Here is a 21,822-nt window from a genome sequence, read left to right as displayed (position 1 = left end):
TACAAATGTTGACATACCTGTATTTCCCGTAAAGAATTACCAATAACAGTTGATTTTGTTCGAAATGTGCATTTGAATGTGAATAAGTGATCTTGTAGCCTCAGGATAGTTATGGTTAAAGTATAGCTGATAATTGATGATTAATTTTCCGATAAGGAAAGTCTGCTGTGTAACCATATTGACATTCTATGCAGCACAGTTGCTGGCGTCCCTTGAAAAAGCTTCTTATTGAACGGGATGATGTCAGCTGTCTGGCCAGGAACAAAAACCCCAAAATGGCAAATGTGACAAATTCTTTGCCTCTTTAACCCACTTAGTCTCCTTTCCCGCTCGCTCGCAACCCGCAGCCAAATGAGCCACCGGCACATGGCGTTAATAATTGACGGCCGTGTCACCCGTCAGATGACACTGCCTTCTGGGCCCCACTCGGTTGGTCATGAAGCAAACACGCTTTGGTGCCAGTGAGCATCAGCATTCGTGTTGTTGGTGTTGTCATGTGTGCTGAAGAAAACACAAAAGGCCAATTTAGCATGTCGTATGTTTGATTCTTCTTAATCCACTCACATTATGTTTATGGGAAAATAACTCATCATGTGGTCTGCTCTCTCTCGCTCTCTCTCTCTCTCTCTCTCTCTCTCTCTCTCTCTCTCTCTCTTTTTCTCTCTCTCTGCAGACGAGCGGTGAGAAAGTGAGTCGGTTGAGTTTGGTGGACTTGGCCGGAAGTGAACGAGCGGCAAAAACTGGAGCAGCGGGGGAGCGCCTCAAGGAGGGAAGCAACATCAACAAGTATACAAGAGATGCACACACACACACACACACACACACACACACTCACACACACACACACACAGCAAGCCATGTTGTTTTCCATATGCTTTGTCCTTTAGCGTTTTTTTTAAAAGACTTAAAAGACTGATGTTCAACTGGCGGCCCTGTGGGATAAATCCTCACCCATCAATGTTATCACACTAGTCCAGCATTTTTGCAGCAGATTTCTACAAACTGCAGAGCACTCTTATCATATGGAGGATCTTTTTTATTTATTTTTGCAGTAGGCCCTTTTTAAAAGCAGGAAAAACAGCAGAGCACTCTTCTTCTATAGATGATCTTTGACTAGCGTTTTTTTTTTTGTGTGTGTGTGTGTGTTTCTGCAGTAGGCCCTGAAAAGCACGCCTGTCACATAAAGGATCTTTGACTAACGTTTTTGCAGTTGGTCCTTAAAAATAGCAGGGCACTCCACTTGTATAGATGATCTTTACTGCTTTTACAGGTTCATAAAAACAGCGAAGCACTCTTCTTGTATAGATGATCTTTGACAAGCATTTTTAAAAAATGTTTCTGCAAAAACAGCAAGGCGTGCCTATCACATGAAGGATATTTGACCCATGTTTTTCCAGTAGGTCCTTAAAAACGGCAATGTTCCTGTTACATAGAGGATCTTTGACGAGAGTTTTCGCAGTAGGCAATTAAAGACTAAGTTTCAGGTCATGTAGAGGATCTTTGATGCCTTAAAAACAGCAATGTGCACTTGGTGTTTTTGCAGGAGGCACTTAAAAACAGCAGAGCACTCTTATTATAAAGGGGACGTTTGACAAGCATTTACTTTTGCAGTCGTTGCTTAAAGACAGCAGAGTGCGTCTGTCACGTCAAGGATCTTTGACTTTTTTTTAGTAGGCCCTTAAAAACTGCAGAGCACTCTTCTTGTATAGATGATCTTTGACTCATGATTTTGCAGGTTCTTAAAAATAGCAGAGCACTCTTAGAGAGGATCTTTGACTAGCATTTTTTTGTTTGTCTGTTTTGCAGTAGTTCCTTACAGACAGAAAACAGCAGTGCGCCTGTCATATAGAGGATCTTTAAATAGCATGTTTGCAGTAGGTCCTTTGAAAACAGTGGTGTTCCTGTCGGCTAGCATTTTTGCAGTAGGCCCTTAAAAATATCAGAACACTCCTGTCATATTTAGAGGATCTTTGACTAGTGTTTTTGCAGTCGGTCCTTCAATTTAACAGAACACTCTTGTCACATACAGTAGAGAATCTTTGATGTGCATTTTTACATTAGGTCGTTAAAAACAACAGAGCACTCCTGCCGTATAGAGGATCTTTGACTTGGGGTTAACACGGTGCTTCTTTTGCCATGTATGACGACCATTTGGTAAAGTAACATTTGAAGGTAAGACAGAGCCTTGCATTGACTTTCTACACCAAATAAGAACATCCGTGAAAGGAGATGTCTTGGCTTTCTGAAAACGTGTCACACAAAACATTTTAGTTGAATAGTCCTGTCATAGAACTTTAGGTGCTTTCTGACTAGCGTCTGTTTATTGTTAAGAAAATGAGGTCTCCCGTCACCATTTAATAAGTGTGCGTGTGCTTGCTTGTCAGGTCTCTGACTACACTCGGCCTGGTGATCTCCGCTCTGGCAGAACAAGGAACAGCCAAGAACAAGACCAAGTTTGTTCCATACAGGGACTCTGTGCTGACATGGCTGCTGAAGGTACACACACGCACCTCCAAAGCTCCTCTCCCTTGCTTTTCTTAATGTCTTCATGTTCTTCTCATTTCTTCATCTTTGTCCAACCTGCTGCTCTCCAGGACTGTCTCGGTGGGAACAGTCGCACGGCGATGGTGGCAACCGTCAGCCCGGCGGCGGACAATTACGAGGAGACGCTCTCCACGCTGCGCTACGCCGACCGAGCGAAGAGCATCGTCAATCACGCCGTCGTCAACGAGGACCCCAACGCTCGCATTATCAGGGAGCTCCGAGAGGAGGTGGAGAAACTGCGAGTACAGCTAACTCAAGCTGAGGTGAGTCGCCGTTGAGATGATCCTCAAAAGATCATCATCATCACCTTCGCCTGTTCTTCCTCTCCAACCTAGTCGCTGAAAGCTCCGGAGCTGAAGGAGCGTCTGGAGGAGTCTGAGAAGCTGATTCAAGAGATGACCATCACGTGGGAGGATAAGCTTCGTAAGACGGAGGAGGTTGCACAGGTGAGACGCACAAGTCCATAAAAGAAGGTGTGTTTCAACATTTTACTACATGTTCTCTTCTGCTTCTACTTCAAGGAGCGTCAGAAGCAGCTGGAGAGTCTGGGGATTTCCCTGCAGTCTTCAGGAATTAAAGTGGGCGACGATAAGAGCTTTCTGGTCAACCTTAATGCCGATCCGGCACTCAACGAGCTGCTGGTGTACTACCTGAAGGTACCGTAATCCCTGGTTTATGGCGGTTAATTGGTTCCAGATCCGATCGTGATAAGTCAATTTCCAAAAAGTAGGATTCAGTATTAATAAAAGGGAATATTTTTGTAGTTGAAGCATAGAAAACGTGTTTATGGCTTTCTAAATACAGAATTTAACGTTATTAGAGCCCTGTAGACATAAAGTAACACCCTTGTAGTCACTTTACACTCCTATTCTTTGTTTACATCACATTGCGCAGGCTTCGGGACCACTGCAGGCAAGTAGGCCTGTCACGATAACAAGTTTTGCTGGTCGTGTGCTACAAATTATCGTCGATAATCAATATCTTTGGCATTTTATAGACCGTTTTTCAATTAATTATATGGCATAACATAAGCCGGTGTGTCTGGCTCACCACTTCCCTCAGCTCACTGTGATCGGGTTTATCTTTGGTCTCATTTTAAGCAGAACTTCTTCCCTGGGCGCATTGATTTCACAGAGCCCATGGATAGGAACTAGCACTACTTCCGCCAACAACCGCAGCACAGAAAGCACGTGTCTGTTTGCAACTATTAATCATGGCAGACTTTGTGAGAGGCACGGCCGACAACTACTTTTGGACAAATGAGGATCCTGAACCTTATCTTTTTGAGCCTGAATATACGGAGGAAGAGACTGTGGGGGCGTAGTGGGAGCCAGGTGCTTCGACAGAAATGGAGTGTTTGTGCTGCACTGAGTGGTATACAGCGTTACCATGCATGGAAAGGCTTGGTGTGTATGGGCGAGGAGGACATTGCATCATAGCAAATGAAGAATTGTTAGTGCGAACAAACCCTGCAGTGGTACAAGCTTTTTTCCACCTACCCAAAATCAACTGGAAATGCCTCCTCAGGCCAACTGGACCAGACCGACAAGCATCCATGCAGTAAGTCACCATGATATTGATTGTGATACATGGAGCACGTAAGACATGATATCATCACATAGTCTGTCTAGCCGTGTAGAGACAAAACATGGAATGTGGGCTAATACTTTACACATCATTTGGTTGTCTATTCCTAGTTGTTCATATGCTTGTTCTTGTTTCCTAGTCAGAACACATTGGTGTCCTATTGCATTGTTTTGGAGTGGGAAGGTTACCTCTCGGTAGTGGCATTCTCCATTACAGTCTCACTGTAGCTTGGTGTGCATACAGGTCAGTTAGGTAAATACAACATTGTTGGCATTTTTGGTGGGGGTTTTTAGGACTTTATAGTTGAAATAGGTGTGTCCCGTCACGTGCTGTTAGCTCCCACATGCTAGCTGTTTTCCTGTCTATAGAACGCACAGAAAAGGGAAAAGTGGTCATGTTTCACATTAGGATTGTGGATGAATGAATGAGAGGAGAACCTTTTTTTTCCACTCGATCTGGGCCATGGCTCGTCCATCGCAGCCGTGGCACGCTCGCCTCGGCCGTGGCACGCTCGCCTCGGCCATGGCACGCCCGCCTCGGCCATGGCACGCCCGCCTCGGCCATGGCACGCCTGCCTCGGCCATGGGCCATGGCACGCACGTGACCACAGTACTACATAGAACTTGTCTTTCAGTATTTTTTGACTAATAATAGGCCATATTTAACCACAAAACAGCCATCATTTATGAATGAATTATTTTTTGAAAAACTGCAATATAGTGAGGAAGGCGATATTCGAACGGCAATAAAGGGAGGGATGACTTCTGGCTGTACCGAAACTAGCCGTTGCTTGCACATTTACATGTGACTTTGTCCATGGACATGAGGATCACAGGATCACATTTTCTGTGATTTGCATGTTTTTATTTTGAGGACGGACTTAAACGGGTTCCGCTGTGTCTTCAATTTTGTGTATCAGGAGGACCACACTCAGGTGGGTTCTGCAGACTCCCAGGACATCCAGCTGTGCGGGATGGGCATCCAGGCCGAACACTGCGTCATCGACATCACGGGCGACACCGCCGTCATCCTCACCCCCTACCCCAACGCTCGGTAAAGAGCATGAGAACATGTGCTATAAGCATGTGTTTGCCCTTTAACTGTTTTTAATCTGTGCTTTCTTGCTGTTCTTACAGGACGTGTGTAAACGGGTCCCCAGTGACCACTGCGCTGCAGCTTCACCATGGCGACCGCATCCTGTGGGGCAACAACCACTTCTTCAGGTAGCTCATCTCTGTGTTTTTATTCCACACTGAAACGGCAAGCTCACAGCCCTAACGCCCACCACGTAGGATAAACCTGCCAAAGCGCCGCACTCGGGCGGCTGAGGAGGAGGAGGGCGACGGCGGGGTGATGAAGAAGAGCGGGAGCAGCGAGCAGCTGGACGGCGACGGCGACACAGCCAGCGAGGTGTCCAGCGAAGTCAGCTTCTCCTACGAGTTCGCCCAGACCGAAGTCATGATGAAGGCTCTCGGCAACAATGGTAAACAGCCTGCTTACGAGAGACCGTTCGTCACGCTTGTCACATCAATTTCTCTGACTTTGTGTATTATTTGAAGTCATTCATATATTTTGGTGCAGAGCTGCCATGGTCATTAATTACATGCAAGAAGGTTGATCACATTAATGAAATGACACATTCTTCTCTGCTGTATGACTGCAAATTCTCTGACTTTGTGGACTTTTTCTAGTCTTATTTGAAGTTGCAGTGATTATTTCATGCAATGTTGCCACTGTCATTAATTACTGGCAATGGGGCAATCTTATTAATAAAATGACACATTCTATTCTTCTGTACTACTGAAATTTCTCTGACTTTGTGGGTTGTTTCCACTCTTATTTGAAGTCATTGTTATATTTTTGTGCAAGGTTGCCATGGTCATTACTTACTTTCAAGACTGATAATCTTAATAATAAATGAGGAATTCTATTCTTCTGTATTACTGCAATTTCTCTGACTTTGTGGATTATTTCCAGTCTTATTTGCTGGAATATTTTTTCTGCAAGGTTATATTTTTCTGCAAGGTTGCCACGGTCATTAATTATTTTCAAGAGGGGTGATCACAATAATGAAATGACACGTTCTATTCCGCTGTATTACTGCAATTTCTCTGATTTTGTTATTTCAAGTCATATTTGGTTGCATATTTTGTGCGAGGTTCATCTGTTTCGTGAGAGCAGTTTTTTCATGAATTATTACACACACTAATGTACTGTGGGTTTGACTTTGGCTGCATTACGAGTCTTTGTATTGTATTTCTGTTATAAATTGTCATTTATGTGTCATTTATTACGAAACATCTGCATGGAGCAATCACATTACAGTCATTCTATGACTCCACGTGCACGTGCGTGTGCATGGACTCGTGCTGGGCCCTAGAACATGCCAAAAGAGGGGAAGTATGCCGTGCTTTAGGTGTTAAGTGGGCCCGGGTGTGGTCCGGTTGGCCTAGTGTTGGTATGCCATTTTCACATGCTGGGTTTTGTCCCATCAGACCCCATGCAGAGCGTCCTGCAGTCTCTAGAGAGGCAGCACGAGGAGGAGAAGCGCTCGGCTCTGGAGCGGCAGAGACAGATGTATGAGCAGGAGCTCCAGCAGCTCCGTCGCAAGCTCAACCCGGACCGCCTGTCCTCGGGCCCCTCCGGAGCGCCCGTGTACGGCCAATCTAGCGGCGGACAGCAGTCGCATTATCGCAGCATGGAGAGGCTCAGCGTGGGAGGCATGAGCCATTCCAACAGTGCACAGAGCAGGCTGAGACAATGGAGTGAGGACAGGTGTGTGCCAGGAGTTGCCATCCAAACACAAACGAGGGATAGTGGCATAAAAATGAGATTTGGGGTCGTATTTACACAGGCTAAAAACCTCTTTCCAGGGAGGCGGTGCTGCTGAGGAGTTTACGGCGCTTGCGGGAGCAAATCGTGCGAGCCAACCTCCTGGTGCAAGAAGCCTGCTTCATCGCCGACGAGCTGGAGCGCCACACCGAGTACAAAGTCACCCTCCAGATCCCCTCAGACAACCTCAACGCCAACCGCAAGGTCTCGCGGACAAACACCAACATACTTTTCTGTGCGTGTTTGCACATTCTCTAAAGATGGTGTATGTGTGTTTGCGCAGAGGGATGCCGTGCTCAGTGAACCGGCCATTCAGGTACGACGGCGGTGCCGTGGGAAGCAAATCTGGAGTTTGGAGAAGATGGAGAACCGCCTGGTGGACATGAGGGAGCTGTACCAGGAGTGGCAGGACTACCAGCACCACGACAACGACAACCCAGTGAGTGAGTTGTGCGAGGTGGCTGTGCGAAGAAGTGGGCGCTAACAGTCGCTCTCTTGCGCCTCCAGATGATGCGCTCGTATTTCCGCCGGGCCGACCCCTTCTTTGACGAGCAGGAGAACCACAGTCTGATTGGCGTCGCCAACGTTTTCCTGTCCTGCCTTTTCTATGACGTCAAGCTCCAGTATGCTGTTCCTATCATCAACCAGAAGGGGGAGGTAGTCTAGTCGCCGTTTCACATTCAACAGTGAAAATCCCACATGTGCTAGCGATTAGCACGGGGGTGTCCAAACTTTATTGTATTTTGTAAAGCTGTTAAAGATATTTCAAGAAAAAAGTGCATCTCAGCTTTGTGATAGAGGTGAAAAAGCAGCTGCTCTTTTTCATTTTCCAAATATTTCAGCTTTCTTTTGAAATAATCTTCAGAAATGACCTTCTTGTAATATTATGACTTTATTCTCAAAGCTAAATTTCCCAAAATTACAACTTTAGTTTGTTTCTCATATTATGATTTAAAAGAAAGTATTTTTTTCTTAAATATTTCAACTTTATGCTACTAAAATAAAAAAAAATTTTTTATCATAATATTAAGCGTTTATTGTCCTAAAATTGCATCTTTTTTTTATTAGAATACAACTTTTTCTCTCGTTTGACTTTATTCTGTTTAGTCTTTTTTGTTGTTGTTGTTGTTTCAATTTTCCAACAATTTTCTTCTTGTAAATTTTCTTCTCATAATAATGACTTTATTCCCGTAATATTTTGACTTAATTCGCGTAACATAATTTGTATTTTTTCCGCAACCTAATTTTCCAAAAATTACTTAATTAGTTTTGTTTTTCATAATAAAAAAAGTCTATAAGATCTCAACTCTATGCTACTAAAATGTTATTTGTCTTCATAATGTTACGTTACTCTCGTGAAAGTATGACTTTTTCTCATCATATTCCAACTTTTTCCTCATGATGTATTCATACATAGACTTTTAAATGTTTTGACTTTATTCTTGTAAAATTACTGCTGATTTTTACAATTTTTGCTGCTATAGTTTTTGGGGATTTTTTTAAGTTAAATTATATTTTTAGAATGTACTGCGGGCCAATTAAAAAAAAAAACAAAAAAAAACAGCAGCGGGCCGCAAATGGCCCCCAGGCTGCACTTTGGACACCCGTTGATTAGTTATTAGCGTGAGTGATTTTACGTGACAATTTCAAACACTTCCAAATATGACTATTAAACAAGCTAAGATACCATAAAGAATCATAAAGTACTTGAAGGCAAACACTTTCTACGGCCCAACAAGAGACCGGATCGGCACATTCAACGTCCTATAATCTGCATTATAGTATTAATATACAATAGTATTAATAAACAACAGACTCTTGCATTAAAAAAAAATCCCCTTCCGATTAAAAGCACAAGATCTGATTGCGGACTCACCAGACTTAGAGTATCTAAAATGTGCATTTTAGGGCTTTTTATGGGTGTGTCCATTCTTTATTATTATTATTTATAGTATTAGTATTTCACCATTTGCTGAGGGTTCTTGGAACTGTGCATTCTCAGACTGACATTTTCCTGGAGAGATGATGATGGTTATTTGTTCTTCCTTCTCTCCTGTGGTTGTCAGGTGGCCGGGCGTCTCCACGTGGAGGTGGTGAGGGTCGGAGGGGCTTTAGAGGACAACATTGCCGGAGGGGACGATCCTGACAACAACCTGGACTCTGAAATCCAGGACCGCAAACTCGTCTGTATGGTAAGAGATGTCCAACTCCAGTTGGAAAGGATGTTTACGTCATGTGTGACCTTCTTCACCTTCTTCAGATTAAGATCCTGCAAGCCACAGGTCTCCCCCAGTACCTGTCCAACTTTGTCTTCTGCCAGTACGCCTTCTGGGACCAGCCTGAGCCCATCATTGTTGGTCCTGAGGTGGACCCCTCATCATCGTCGCCCAGCACCAAGGACCCGCACTGCATGGTGGTGTTTGACAGCTGCAAGGTGAACACCCTGGAAGGGAGCTGCATTTGTAGGCATTTTTTGCAGCAAGAACCGTCAGTGTGACTCTTGACGTCCCTTGGATCCAATAGGAACTGGCTGTGTCCGTGTCCGAGGATTTCATCGAGTACCTGACTGAAGGAGCGGTGGCCATCGAGGTGTACGGACACAGGCAGGCTGACGCAGGCAGGAACCCGGCCTTGTGGGACCTCAGCATCATCCAGGCCAAGACACGCACACTGAGAGACAGGTAACACACACTGCAGCATATACTTTGGTTTGGTTTGGTTTAGTTTATTTGAACATGAAGGTTACAATGGAATACATCTCATGAATCATTATTTCACAGTTCCACATGTCCAAAAGGAGTAGGAAGAAGCAAAGCTTATTTAATCCTACCCCCCATCCAAATCTACATCTTGTACAGAACATGTAGTCCACTTCCTGCATTCCATGTCATGTTTTCTGTGATAGTCAGGATAATACATAATAGATAACGGTAAGACAGCCCTCCCAAAAAAAAAAAAAAAATTTTATATATATATATATATATATATATATATATATACACATTAATAATAATAACAATACTAAATAAATAAGTAAAGAACAAAGCTTTTTTTTTATAACCAAAAATAACAAACCTGACAGAACAATCAAGACTCTTCTGCCTTGTATTTAGCAAACATCAACTGCTTGTATTGTTTTTTGAATTTTCTCATCTCTGTACATTGTTTGAGTTCTTTACTCAATCCGTTCCATAATTTAATTCCACACACGGAAATGCTATGGGTTTTCAGCATTGTTCTCACATATAAATGTTTTAGGTTTAATTTTCCTCTAAGATCATATTTCTCCTCTCTGATAGAGAAATACTTTATTAGGTTTTTGGGTAACGAGTTATTAACTTAATACATTATTCTAGCGGTTTGAAAGTGTACTAAATCTCCAAATTTTAATATGTGTGATATTAAAAATAAAGGTTTGTATGTTCTCTATACTTGGCATTGTGAATTATCCTCACAGATCTTTTTTGCAGTACAGTGAGTGAGTGAAGATTGCTTTTGTAATTATTTCCCCATATCTCCACACAATACGTTAAATATGCTAATACTAAGGAACAGTACAGAGTGTGGAGTGATTTTTGGTCAAGAACATATTTTGCTTTATTCAATATAGAGATATTTCTCACCACCTTTTGTTGTATATATTTAATATGAGATTTCCAACTAATTTTTTCATCTATTACAACCCCAAAGAATTTATATTCTTCCACTTTTTCAATATCCACTCCATTAATTTGTATTTGGTCGTACATATCCTTTCTGCTATTACCGAATAGCATTATTTTAGTTTTACTTAAATTCAGGGATAATCTGTTCCTGTCAAACCATGATTTTAATATGACCATTTCATCCTTGACCTTTTTAATGAGTTCTTGTGTGCTTTCACCAGATCAGAAAGCGGTGGTATCATCCGCGAATAAGACCAATTTTAAGTCGTTTGTTACTTTACAAATGTCGTTAATATACAAATTAAACAGTTTTGGTCCCAGTATGGACCCCTGGGGTACTCCACACGTGGTGTATAAACTCCCAGATGTATATTCAAAAACTCACAGATGTATATTCATAAACTCACAGATGTATATTCATAAACTCACAGATTTATATTCCTTATACTGAATACTGCATTTTCAAGATAATAATTACTACTGTAGATGCATAAGTGGGTGAAAAGCACTATACACTGCAAAAACAGCCCAAATTGCCTGAAAATGAGACAACTTTTCTTATTTCAAGCAAAAAATTACCCAATGGGGTAAGCAAAATGTGTTTGGCTAGAATTCTTATAACTAGAATAATATTTTTCTTTGGACTTTTAAGAATATAATGAGTCCTAAAATAAGTAAGTTGTTCTTAATCACATAGGTAGATTTAAGTCAAATGTTCTTATTACAAGGTAAGAAGTAAGCCAAATGCTTAAATTGAGATTTGCTTTTATGAGGCTAGAATTAAGCATTAGGAGTATTATTCTATTTTCATACACTGTCTAGAGTCTCCAATTACCCTATCATGCATATGGAAGGAAGCCAGTACACAGGGGGAGGGAACGGGGATTTGAAACCAGGTTGCCTGATAGTGAGGCTAACATACTAACCACTCGGCCTCCATAAAGTCGGCATGTTTATTTATGTCGGTTACTTCTTTTCAACAAGCATAACGCAAATGATACGGATGGAACTTTTTCATTTAAAAAGAGTGTGATTGTATGCATAATTTGCATGTAAATTCACTCGTTTTTACATTTGTAAACTAGATTAAAAGGGAGTAAGATTTTCTTGAATCAAATTTAATAATTTTACACAGATTTTATGACTAGATTTAATTGACTAAATCTTGGTATGTTCTTTGAAATTTGCTGTGCAGCCTTCACGTTGGTCCCAAATCAGCAAAGCTTTACTTTATTTTCTGTGGGTGTTTCCATTCTTAAATTCATAAAGTTTAGAAACCAGTTTTATTCTTAATTTAAGACAAATATTCTTACGCAATTGTTGAAGAATAATCAAGTTTTCAATTAAGTTTTTAGCTTGTTATGAGAAAAAATAGCTCATTTCTGGTAAAATATCTTCATAAGAATAGGCCAGCTATACTTACTTTATATCAGATTATTTTTCTCAAGTGAAAATGGCTAAACTAGATATTTTTTCTTTTTAGGGAAATAAATAAATTGATGCTTAAAATGGGACTTCTTTACTTTATTGAAATTTTGTTTTTGCAGAGTAGGCAACTTCCTGATGGATTTTTTTGCTTCCGCCCCAAGATGGCAATATCTGCATTTTATTTTATTTTTATTTTGCGTTATTGGCCATGACACATTTGCATGTATTTTTTTGGGGGGGTAAGGCTAGAAAAACATTATGTTTGTAATGTGTCAACATTGCAGCGTTTTCTCATTCCATTCCAGTCATCCCTCACTACATCGTGGTTCAAACATGGCTCCCTCATGCTATCGTGGTTTTTCAAAAATGAATTCATAAATCATCACTGTTTTGTCCTTGAATACGGCCTATTAATAGTCAAAACATGTGCATATATTAGGAAATTGTATGTATTCTTGACCCAAATTAAGCATTTTCAATAATAAAAATTGCTCAATTAATTAAAAAAAATATATATATAGATATATATAGATATATAGATATATATATAGATAAGGCATTTAGAATGTTATATGTTGTGACGTTGTGTGCACCTTTAAGTGCCAGGGCCTGGAATTGCCGTCAGCTAGCTACTGTAGAGTTGCTGATTGTTAGCATGGTTAGCAGTGTGGAGTGTGCCAGTGACTGGCGAGAGTTGTGGCTGACAGCAGATCCTGTGTGAATGTTCACTGCTCCATTGGAGTAATATTCTACTACTTTGGCCACTAGGTGGCAGGAACGTTACATTGATGAGACATTAGCCGCCAATTTGTCAATACTAACATGTGAGTATATGTAATGTTTTATTCTAAAACGTCTTATTTTCGATTATTATGTCAACTATATTGGGTAATACAAGTGAGAAAGTGACTATAGGAGTATTATTTCATGTCTAGAGAGCTCTAATAATGCTAAAAACCATATCTAGAAGGTTGTAAACAGGATTTATATGCGCTAACTATGGAAATATTCCATTTATGAATAAGGAGTCCTACTTTGTGGAAATTCACTTGTCGCTGTGGGGTCTGGAACCAATTAACCACGACAACTGAGGGATGACTGTATGCCATTTTGTATTATTTTTATGGTGTCCTTTGTTTATTTTGTTATTTTTGTTTATTTGGGTTTTATCAGGTGGAGCGAGGTAACGCGGCGTCTCGAACTCTGGATCCAGATCCTCGAGATTAACGAGAACGGAGACTTTGTCCCGGTGGAAGTCATTCCTGGCAGAGACGTCAGCACCGGAGGAATCTTTCAGCTTCGCCAAGTAAGGGCAAGCACCCATCATGCCGCTCTTTTAACATGTCACAGCAGGAGTGCAAGGTGGGTCTATTGTCCCGGTGTCTTATTCCTGCAGGGCCAGGCCAGGAGGATCCAGGTGGATGTGCGCTCCGTTCAGGACTCGGGCACCATGCCTCTGATAGCAGAGATTGTGCTGGCGGTGTCGGTGGGCTGCGTGGAGATCACACCCACCATAAATGGCCAGGAGGGAGACGAGATGGACAGTTACCAGGTGGGGTCGGTTCACTTTTACCCCTTTTCCACTGTAGTGAACTTTGGTGTTGGTGCTGGATTAAGTTTGAGAAGTTAAGTTCGACAGAAAGATAAAAACATTAAACCAGAGCACAGTTCTTACATGATTATAGCTTTACAATTAAGCTAGTTTGCTGCCTACGCACAAATGAGAAGGGAAGGGTGGCGAGGCTTTCATTCATTCCACAATAGCAAGCTAGTGTGCTAACGTTAACAGCAGGCTAGTATTTACACCCAAGACTGTGCTGTGAACATTAAATGAAACAAATACAACGTACGGGAGTCCAGGCCGGTCTGACTTGTGCCTGGGTCCTCTTTTATGATGGCCTGCAGGGTTTGGGTGGAGCTATTCGTCAGCGTTGTGGTATTTAACGCACCAGCAAGCTGGCACGCCGGGGTCTGGAGCCCAAAACTTTGTTGCGCTCCTCAAAATAAGGAATTACTCTCCTCCGACCACTGCCACTCCTGCCTATAGGTCTTTCTTTTGGTCTCTGTAGTCCTTCTTTCATTTCTTAAGTTTATTTATTTGGTGGAAAGACCGAACAAACCCCACAGCAGCCATCTCGCCACTGTGTTCCAGTATTAGCAGGGTTCTTGTCGCTGTATCAAATTTCTTCTGCACTTCTTCAGATGTCCAAATGGACAAGAGAGAGACAGCAGGTTTCCTCTGGTGTTCACAGTTTCGGAGCGGTTTCGGTTGTTAGTTGGCAATGCAGTGTAATGAAGATGGAGGTAATTTGCAGACTTTTTTTGAGGTAACCCCGCCCACCTCATTATGCAAACGGGTCGCCCGCTCGGCCGAGCAAGCTGTTGGAGCCAGAGTTGAACCAGAAAAGACAGGAACTAGTTGTGGAACCATGACAGTGGAAAACCAAAACTCTGACAACCAGCTCCGAACCAGTCGCAGTGGAAAAGGGGTGTTTGTGTGTCGTTGAAGTTGGAGCCAAACGGGCTTTTTTGTCGCGCAGGAGAGAGACCTGGAGCGTTTGCGACGTCAGTGGTTGGCGGCTCTCACCAAGAGGCAGGAATATTTGGACCAGCACCTGCAGAGCCTCGTCAGCAAAGCAGGTAGATGATGTCTCCTACACACAGCAACCTCCTTCCCTGACAGGCTGTGTCTCAATGTCTACACTTCCGTACTTGTTATTGTATCATCAGAGGTACACATATGTCTGTCACCATATTCATAGTGGAAAATGTCTTGTGTGCACAGAAAAAACGGAGGATGACATGGAGAGGGAGGCCCAGCTGCTGGAGTGGCGCCTGACGCTGACTGAAGAACGCAATGCGGTCATGGTGCCCTCTGCTGGTAGCGGTATTCCCGGCGCGCCCGCTGAATGGTACGTTTTTAGTTTTTACCTTGAACAATTCATGGTGATGGATTATGGTTGCATGTTTGTCCACAGGGTTCCTCTCCCGGGCATGGAGACTCACATACCGGTTCTCTTCCTGAACCTCAAACGTATGTCACATCAGTCATTCTTGTTGCCAATCCACAATGTTAGCTACACCAACAAGAGCTGCATTACACCTTTTCTGCCTTTATATCTCCTAATACACAATACTACACGGTCTGATTATACAGTAATCCCTTGTTTATGGCGGTTAATTACTTCCAGACCCAACTGGAATTTCCGTGAAGTGGCTTATTTATAAATGGAATATTTTCGTTGTCCCACACAGTGGCTGAGTGGTTAGCATGTTGGCCACACAGTCAGGAGATCGGGAAGACTTGGGTTCGAATCTCCATTGGGCATCTCTGTGTGGAGTTTGCATGCTTGTCTTGGTTATCTGCGGTTATCTGGTTAAGGCGGACATTGCTGGGTGTTTATTCTCACTACCGTCTCACCAGTTTTAGATCTCTTTTCACTGAAGACCATCCACACAACACATTCACGCTTCGCATTCACACCTCGCGCATCTGTCTCTAACAACACAAAATGTTGCTTCGGTAATAACAGTATGGGCCAAATACTGCTTCCTGTTTACTTGTTACGGTAAACTCGTGTTACGTAGTGATCAAGTACCCTACACGTCCGTGTCAATAAAAAATTAATTTACCGACTAACAGTATAAAACTGCTTCCGTGTTTACTTTTTACGGTAAACTCGTGGAAATGTGTACACCAATCCACGTCCTGTCAGAAAACATTTACTGACCTCAATCAATCTCTCCGCTGGTTGAGTCGTGCAGTCTGGTTGGATGGTGTTTGCAGTCTCTCGGTGGCAGATGTCCAACTTCTGGCCTTGTGGAAAAGGGGTCTTTCTAGGGACCTGGTGTCTCCGACGGTGCACCGATTTGGTTCAGTCGTTGTCGATCATCCACCAAAGAGAGGCGTTACCATCCGGCTTGAAGGACCAAGTTTTAAAATGTCCGGGAAATCCTTGCAGACAACCAAGACAAGTACTGGACTGTATAACTACTCAAAGGAACAGACTCACACCAGCCAAGATTGTCTTTCACTCGAGTGGGACAGCAGAGCTTACACCAGCTTACACCTGCACGTTTGCTCCTCCAGACTGTCAACTGTCAGCTACTGGAGTAAGGTGAGGAGGGGGTGCTGACCCATAACCTATGACCTTGGCCATGTACTTAGCACATGGGCCAGCACATCTTATCACAAGGGAACTGCTTTAGTGTTTTAGCACATTTTCATAACTGCACAAGATAGCTCTAACAAAGACTTCTTTCACAATGCTCCACATGTCAGGTTCATTGGGGACTCTAAATTGTCCGTAGCTATGAATGTGAATGAGTGTGAATGGTTGTTTGTCTGTATGTGCCCTGCCATTGGCTGCCAACCAGTCCACGGTGTACCCCGCCTCTTGCCCGAAGTCAGCTGGGATAGGCTCCAGCATACCCCCGTGACCCTAGTGAGGATAAGTGGCATAGAAGATGGATGGCTGTTTTTATAGTTGGAGCATAGAAAATCTGTTGATGACTTTCTAAATACGCTTTTTAACATTATTAGAGCCCCCTAGACATGAAATAACACCCCTATTATCCAATATAGTAGACATGATAAGACAAAATAAGACATACTGTATAAGGCACAACTAAGACTTGTGCTTGTTGCTGTAAATGTGTTCTGTTAGTAGGGATGCTGAGTGGGGGGAGGACACGAAGTGATGTGGCCACAACAGTATTATTGTGCCAGTTGTGAGATCATTCAAACCTGCGAAAACAGCCTCTTGTTTCTCCCCCAACGTTACAGTAACATTATTGGCCCTAGTGACCAGTGTACAATTCTGCAATGTCCTTGAATGCGTCTTCTGAATGTCTTATACACTAAGTCCCCAACCAACGAACACAATTGGTTCCAGACGACCGTTCGCAAGTCGATTTGTTTGTAAGTCCAACATAAGGTAATATTACCAATGATATAGGTACTACATGTACGTGTATACATATACAGTATATGTGTATGTATGTATCCTCTTCCTCTTCCTCTACCTGTTGGTCCCATTAGCAGTGTCACAGTGCTGTCTACTGGTCAAGCATGTAGCAGCATAAATACTGATGGAGTTTACTACAAGGCAAAATACATGAAAATATACACCAGTCAGCTTGCGTTCATATCTCCAAATGTTCGCTAGTCGAATGTTTGTAAGTTGGGGACTTAGGGTATTTGTATTTTGCGTCATTTAGGCATTTATGTGCTTAAATGTTTAGTTTAGCCAAAAAAAATATATAAAATGTATTTAAATATATATACTTTTTTAGTAAAATAGGCCATATTCAACCACAAAACAGCATGATTTATTCATTATTATATATATATTTTTTTAAACGTGGCCAAAACAAAAGAAACAAAAGCCGAAGTGCAAAGTTGCGAGGGATTACTGTATTACAAGTTTTCTGCCAGTAAAGTGGTTATAATACATAATAGAACACAATGTGATTATATACAGAAAGCTAAGATCCATGTTAGTAAGCTTAACTTGACCATTTCCCCACAGTAATGCTTACATTCATACTTCCCGGGATTATGAGGCACAATTTTTGTAACGGCAGTCTTGTGTTGGATTGCAGTAGACCGTGCAGGTGTGCCTAATGTTGCGTCTTTAGATGTTAGCGTTATAAATTCATGTTGTGCGTTGTTGCATGCAGCCGATGACCTCAGCTCTCAGGACCACTTTGAAGTTCCCGATGCAGGTGGCTGGGACGCCACGCTGAGCGGAGAAGATGAGGACGACTTCTTCGACCTGCAGATCGTCAAACACTACGACGGCGAGGTAAAGGCAGCTTTGAGCCAACAGCAACATTAGCTTCCCTCTTCGAATGTGCTCTGTCGGCTCCCCAGGTGAAGGCGGAGGCGTCATGGGACTCCACCGTTCACGAGTGCCCCCAGCTGAGCCGAGGAGGAGCTTGGCCGGACAACCACGTGTACCTCACCATCCGGGCGGTGGTGCAGCTCAGCCACCCTGCCGACATGCAGCTGGTCCTGAGGAAGAGGATCTGTGTGAACGTCAACCCCGGGCGCCAGGGCTTTGCGCACAACTTCCTCAGAAGGATGTCCGCCCGCAGCACCATTCCCGGCTGCGGGGTCACCTTCGAGGTGGTGTCCAACATCCCTGGGGTACGGCCAGGCACCGACGGAGCTTACTTTGGTTTTCTCCAGCAGATGATTGAACACAATGTTTGTTGTTTTCCTTTCGTCAGGATGCCCCCGGTTCCGAGGATAGGGAGATGCTGGCCCGCCTTGCCGCCAGCGCTCACAGCAGCCAGTCAGCAGACGACGAGGCCGCCATTGAGAAGTACCTCCGCAGTGTGCTCAGTCTGGAGAACATCCTCACTCTGGACCGACTCAGACAGGTTCATCACATTTTAAGATCAGTTGAAGAATGGCAAGAATGTACATTTTGCACTGCTGGATCTTAAGGAGGTTCCAAGTAGAGCTTCAAAATGCAAAAAGAAGAAATGGTAGTGAGACAAAAAAGCAATTTATTGCAAAGAAGCGTTAAAGTGAAATAGGCCGTTCATGGATTTATTTATGATGGAAAACATCTCATCTCCTGCGGCTCATTTTTTTTGGTTGACCACTTTTTTGTTCCATGAGCCTCAGGATGTTTTTCAGAAGTTAAAAATGACTGTCTTACTGCGTCCAACCTCAGCAGCAATGGCGCGCTGTGAGAGAGAGGCCTTGCTTATGCAGCTCAACAATCCCACCGCCTTCAAGAGAGAAAGCGGTTTTGCCTTTGCCATCAAGAGATCATGACAGTGTAAATACCTGACACTAAATCACATTCAATCCACATTTTTACCAATATTTTGCCTTTTAAAGGTTTTTGATCAGCTGATGAACAGCCTGTTTCACTTAAATGCTTCTTTGCAATAAATTGCTTTTTTGTCTCACTCCCATTTCTCCTTTTTGCATTTTGAAGCTCTACTAGAACCTCCTTTCCAACAGTGCAAAATGTACATTCTTGCCATCGTTCAACCAGGCTATGACCAGCAGTGTACACGAAAAAGCATTCATAAGCAGCACACAGGCCTGACGTGTGTGTGTGTGTGTGTGTGTGTGTGTGTGTGTGTGTGTCTCCGTGTGTCTCCCAGGAGGTGGCCGTGAAGGAACAACTCGCTGCTAGAGGCCGGAGTAACAGACGAAGTATCAGTTCCCCGTCTGTCAACAGGGTAAAACATCAACAAATTTCACACGGTTGTTACTAAAGTGTGAGCGGCGTGAGGAAAATAACCTCAGGCGACATACAGATGAGCAGGAAGCAACCGTTGAAGCGTTTCCTCTTGGAAATACTGTTGACAGGAAGTTGCAACGTCACAGGGAAAAATATGCAACAACAGCACTTTCATGCAGTTGACTTCTCAAAAGTCAAAAGCTGCTACTGTCAAGAGGGCTGCTTTAAAATGTCTTTGAAACATAAAAATATGTGATAACAAGTTGTAAACACAGGTGATGATGATACTTGTTATATAATATGAATATATTCTTATGAACTTGATGTGTTTGTCCATCCGTAGTTGTCTGGAAGTAGACAAGACTTGTCCACAACCTGCCTGCTGGAGGACAAGGTAACACACACGCACACACACACTAAAACTCTTGCTCATGTGTCACAGTAAATGTGCTCCCTAGAGGACCTTAGTGGCTGGCTGATGTGTGGAGGACAGGAAGTTAGGCCTGAGGTTCAGAGTTGAGTTTTAGCTAGTCATGGGTTATGGCCCCAACAGTAGCCCGTGTTGTTGTTGTTATGATGTTATTATTGTTCCTGTTGTGAGATCACTTAAACATGCAGTACACTGGCGATCATGTCTGGTGCTTGTCTCACAGAATAATTACTGACACCTAGTGGCCGGTGTCGAATACGACATTTACAATTAGAATACTTCCTCTGCCTTTTGTTTGTATTTTAGTTCATTGAATTACTTAATGTAGCTGTTTTTATGCTTGAAAATGCTTAATTTAGGCCAAGAATAAGTACAATTGGCTTAAATATGCATTTTTATGTTAATAATAATAATATTACTGCCAATGATAATAATTCAATCATGAAACAACAATCATTTATTAATTTTTGAAAAACGTGAGACTGAGGGCGTGATGGTCGAGCCACGATGTAGTGAGGGACGACTGTTTACTGGATAGCATAAATGCTTTTATTGTAGCCAGGGTGTTTATTCAGCTCAGCTGCCAAGAGGACGCGACATTGATTGGAGAGGGGCAGGAAATTCCTAATTGTAAGATTAATCATGATTTGGAGAGCATGAGAAAGTGGGGAGGGACAAACACAGCTGTCTTCAGGAACTTGAGTATTTCAACACAGCAGCAACACAACCAATATTGTAATTGCTGTAAGGAGCAAACTGCTGAGTCAGCATTAGTAGCACCGATGCGTTGACTGTAAACAACAGTGCTGCAAGTGTGACACGCATGACTTTGACTCCAACAGCTTTAAAGCGCATGTGGAGCAATATAAAGATGCTGAATACAAAGCATTTTAAAAATATGTCAGGAGGTTGCCTACAGCCACAGCTGTAAATTCCAGCGTTTTTTTTTTACCCGGCGCAAATTGGAGACCGACAGTTTGTTGCTGTTGTAAACCAGACACCCGGCGACCATAGCAGACTGCAGTAACTGTACTAGGGTACATACAGTGTGTGTTATTTAGCGTTATATGGTGTGTGTGTGTGTGTGTGTGTGTGTGTGTGTACATACAAAACAGTATAATGCATGTTGGCACATTTTCATCTCCTCAGGGTCGATGGGAGAGCCAACAGGATATCTTCATGCCCTCTCAGTTTCACCGCACCCTCCCTCGTCCCGCCTCCTCGCCCTCCACCTACTGCCCTGGCCCTCCCTCGTCCACCCTGCCCTCTGCCGTCACCCCCCCATGCAACCAGGAACCAGAGCAAGGTAGGTCTTTGCTCGTCTTTGCTTCTTGTACAAGGTGTTTGTCCTGCTGATGCTGCTGCTGGTGGTGCTGGCATGGAGGTGGAGACCTCTCCGTAGTCTTCTCTGATCACAGTGAAGGATCTTGTGATGATTCCAATGCTTTCAATCAAACTGATAAATGAATCATCTTGTCTGTTTTCAGTCTGTTGCTGTTTTTGGCGTGTTCTTCAACTTCTGTCTTAATCTTTCACACCTCCTCTACCTCCTTGATTCCTTGCCTCCTTCCTCCTCCTCCTCCTCCTCCTCCTCCTCCTGCCTGGCCACTCTCCGTCCTCCCTCCCCCAGGTCGTTCAGGACTTGCTGCCTCTTATCTTTCAGTGAAGGCGTTGGTTCCTCAGATGCCCAAACTCCTCAAGTCTCTGTTCCCGGCGCGAGACGACAAGAAGGAGCTGAGGCCGTCGCCGCACGGCCAGCAGGTCGGCAAAGATGGCCGACACGGCCGTTGCTTCTCTCTCAGAGAGCCGCTTTGACAGTTTGTTTTTTGTCCGTCCAACAGCACGTGCCTCGCATCATGTCGCCACCAGGGGGCGACGATAGCAGAGTCAAAGCGGACATGGTGAGGACAGCATCTGCTTGCCTCCCTCTTTTTTTGTGTGTGTGTTTTTCCAATTTAGTGATTCTTTAAGCTGCTGAAACACTGGAACTCCCATCCAAGGACACCAACAGAAGCCAAGGAGAAGAATAGTTTTCCCCTTAAGAAATTATGGAAACAGAAATAATCATTTTAAATAAGTGTGAAAGGTACCAGAATAGGGTATGGGAAGCGTGTTGGCCTTCATGCTG

At 43.2% G+C, this 21,822-nt stretch overlaps 1 protein-coding gene across 6 annotated transcripts in view; it reads left to right on the top strand.

Annotated features, from left to right (window-relative positions):
• The window catches only part of kif13ba (kinesin family member 13Ba), a 61,509-nt gene that overhangs the window by 32,884 nt on the left and 6,803 nt on the right, over positions 1 to 21,822 (top strand). For 5 of the 6 annotated variants that reach the window (XM_054770534.1, XM_054770535.1, XM_054770540.1 and 2 more), the window contains 28 exons: positions 674 to 786; positions 2,385 to 2,496; positions 2,595 to 2,807; positions 2,880 to 2,990; positions 3,066 to 3,200; positions 5,051 to 5,184; positions 5,268 to 5,354; positions 5,424 to 5,614; positions 6,627 to 6,906; positions 7,005 to 7,167; positions 7,247 to 7,402; positions 7,471 to 7,620; positions 9,030 to 9,155; positions 9,224 to 9,397; positions 9,487 to 9,644; positions 13,230 to 13,362; positions 13,453 to 13,608; positions 14,597 to 14,696; positions 14,842 to 14,968; positions 15,035 to 15,090; positions 17,739 to 17,863; positions 17,932 to 18,207; positions 18,291 to 18,443; positions 19,185 to 19,262; positions 19,608 to 19,658; positions 20,844 to 21,000; positions 21,325 to 21,455; positions 21,536 to 21,595. In XM_054770534.1, the coding sequence (XP_054626509.1) occupies positions 674 to 786; positions 2,385 to 2,496; positions 2,595 to 2,807; positions 2,880 to 2,990; positions 3,066 to 3,200; positions 5,051 to 5,184; positions 5,268 to 5,354; positions 5,424 to 5,614; positions 6,627 to 6,906; positions 7,005 to 7,167; positions 7,247 to 7,402; positions 7,471 to 7,620; positions 9,030 to 9,155; positions 9,224 to 9,397; positions 9,487 to 9,644; positions 13,230 to 13,362; positions 13,453 to 13,608; positions 14,597 to 14,696; positions 14,842 to 14,968; positions 15,035 to 15,090; positions 17,739 to 17,863; positions 17,932 to 18,207; positions 18,291 to 18,443; positions 19,185 to 19,262; positions 19,608 to 19,658; positions 20,844 to 21,000; positions 21,325 to 21,455; positions 21,536 to 21,595 (3,906 nt within the window). The remainder of the gene's footprint in view (positions 1 to 673; positions 787 to 2,384; positions 2,497 to 2,594; positions 2,808 to 2,879; positions 2,991 to 3,065; positions 3,201 to 5,050; positions 5,185 to 5,267; positions 5,355 to 5,423; positions 5,615 to 6,626; positions 6,907 to 7,004; positions 7,168 to 7,246; positions 7,403 to 7,470; positions 7,621 to 9,029; positions 9,156 to 9,223; positions 9,398 to 9,486; positions 9,645 to 13,229; positions 13,363 to 13,452; positions 13,609 to 14,596; positions 14,697 to 14,841; positions 14,969 to 15,034; positions 15,091 to 17,738; positions 17,864 to 17,931; positions 18,208 to 18,290; positions 18,444 to 19,184; positions 19,263 to 19,607; positions 19,659 to 20,843; positions 21,001 to 21,324; positions 21,456 to 21,535; positions 21,596 to 21,822) is intronic. The other variant, XM_054770536.1, reaches the window with a different exon arrangement.

Source organism: Dunckerocampus dactyliophorus, chromosome 3 (assembly GCF_027744805.1).
Source record: "Dunckerocampus dactyliophorus isolate RoL2022-P2 chromosome 3, RoL_Ddac_1.1, whole genome shotgun sequence".
Taxonomy (NCBI): domain Eukaryota; kingdom Metazoa; phylum Chordata; class Actinopteri; order Syngnathiformes; family Syngnathidae; genus Dunckerocampus; species Dunckerocampus dactyliophorus.
Note: the sequence above shows the minus strand (reverse complement) of the source record. Positions and strands in the feature narration are given on the sequence as shown.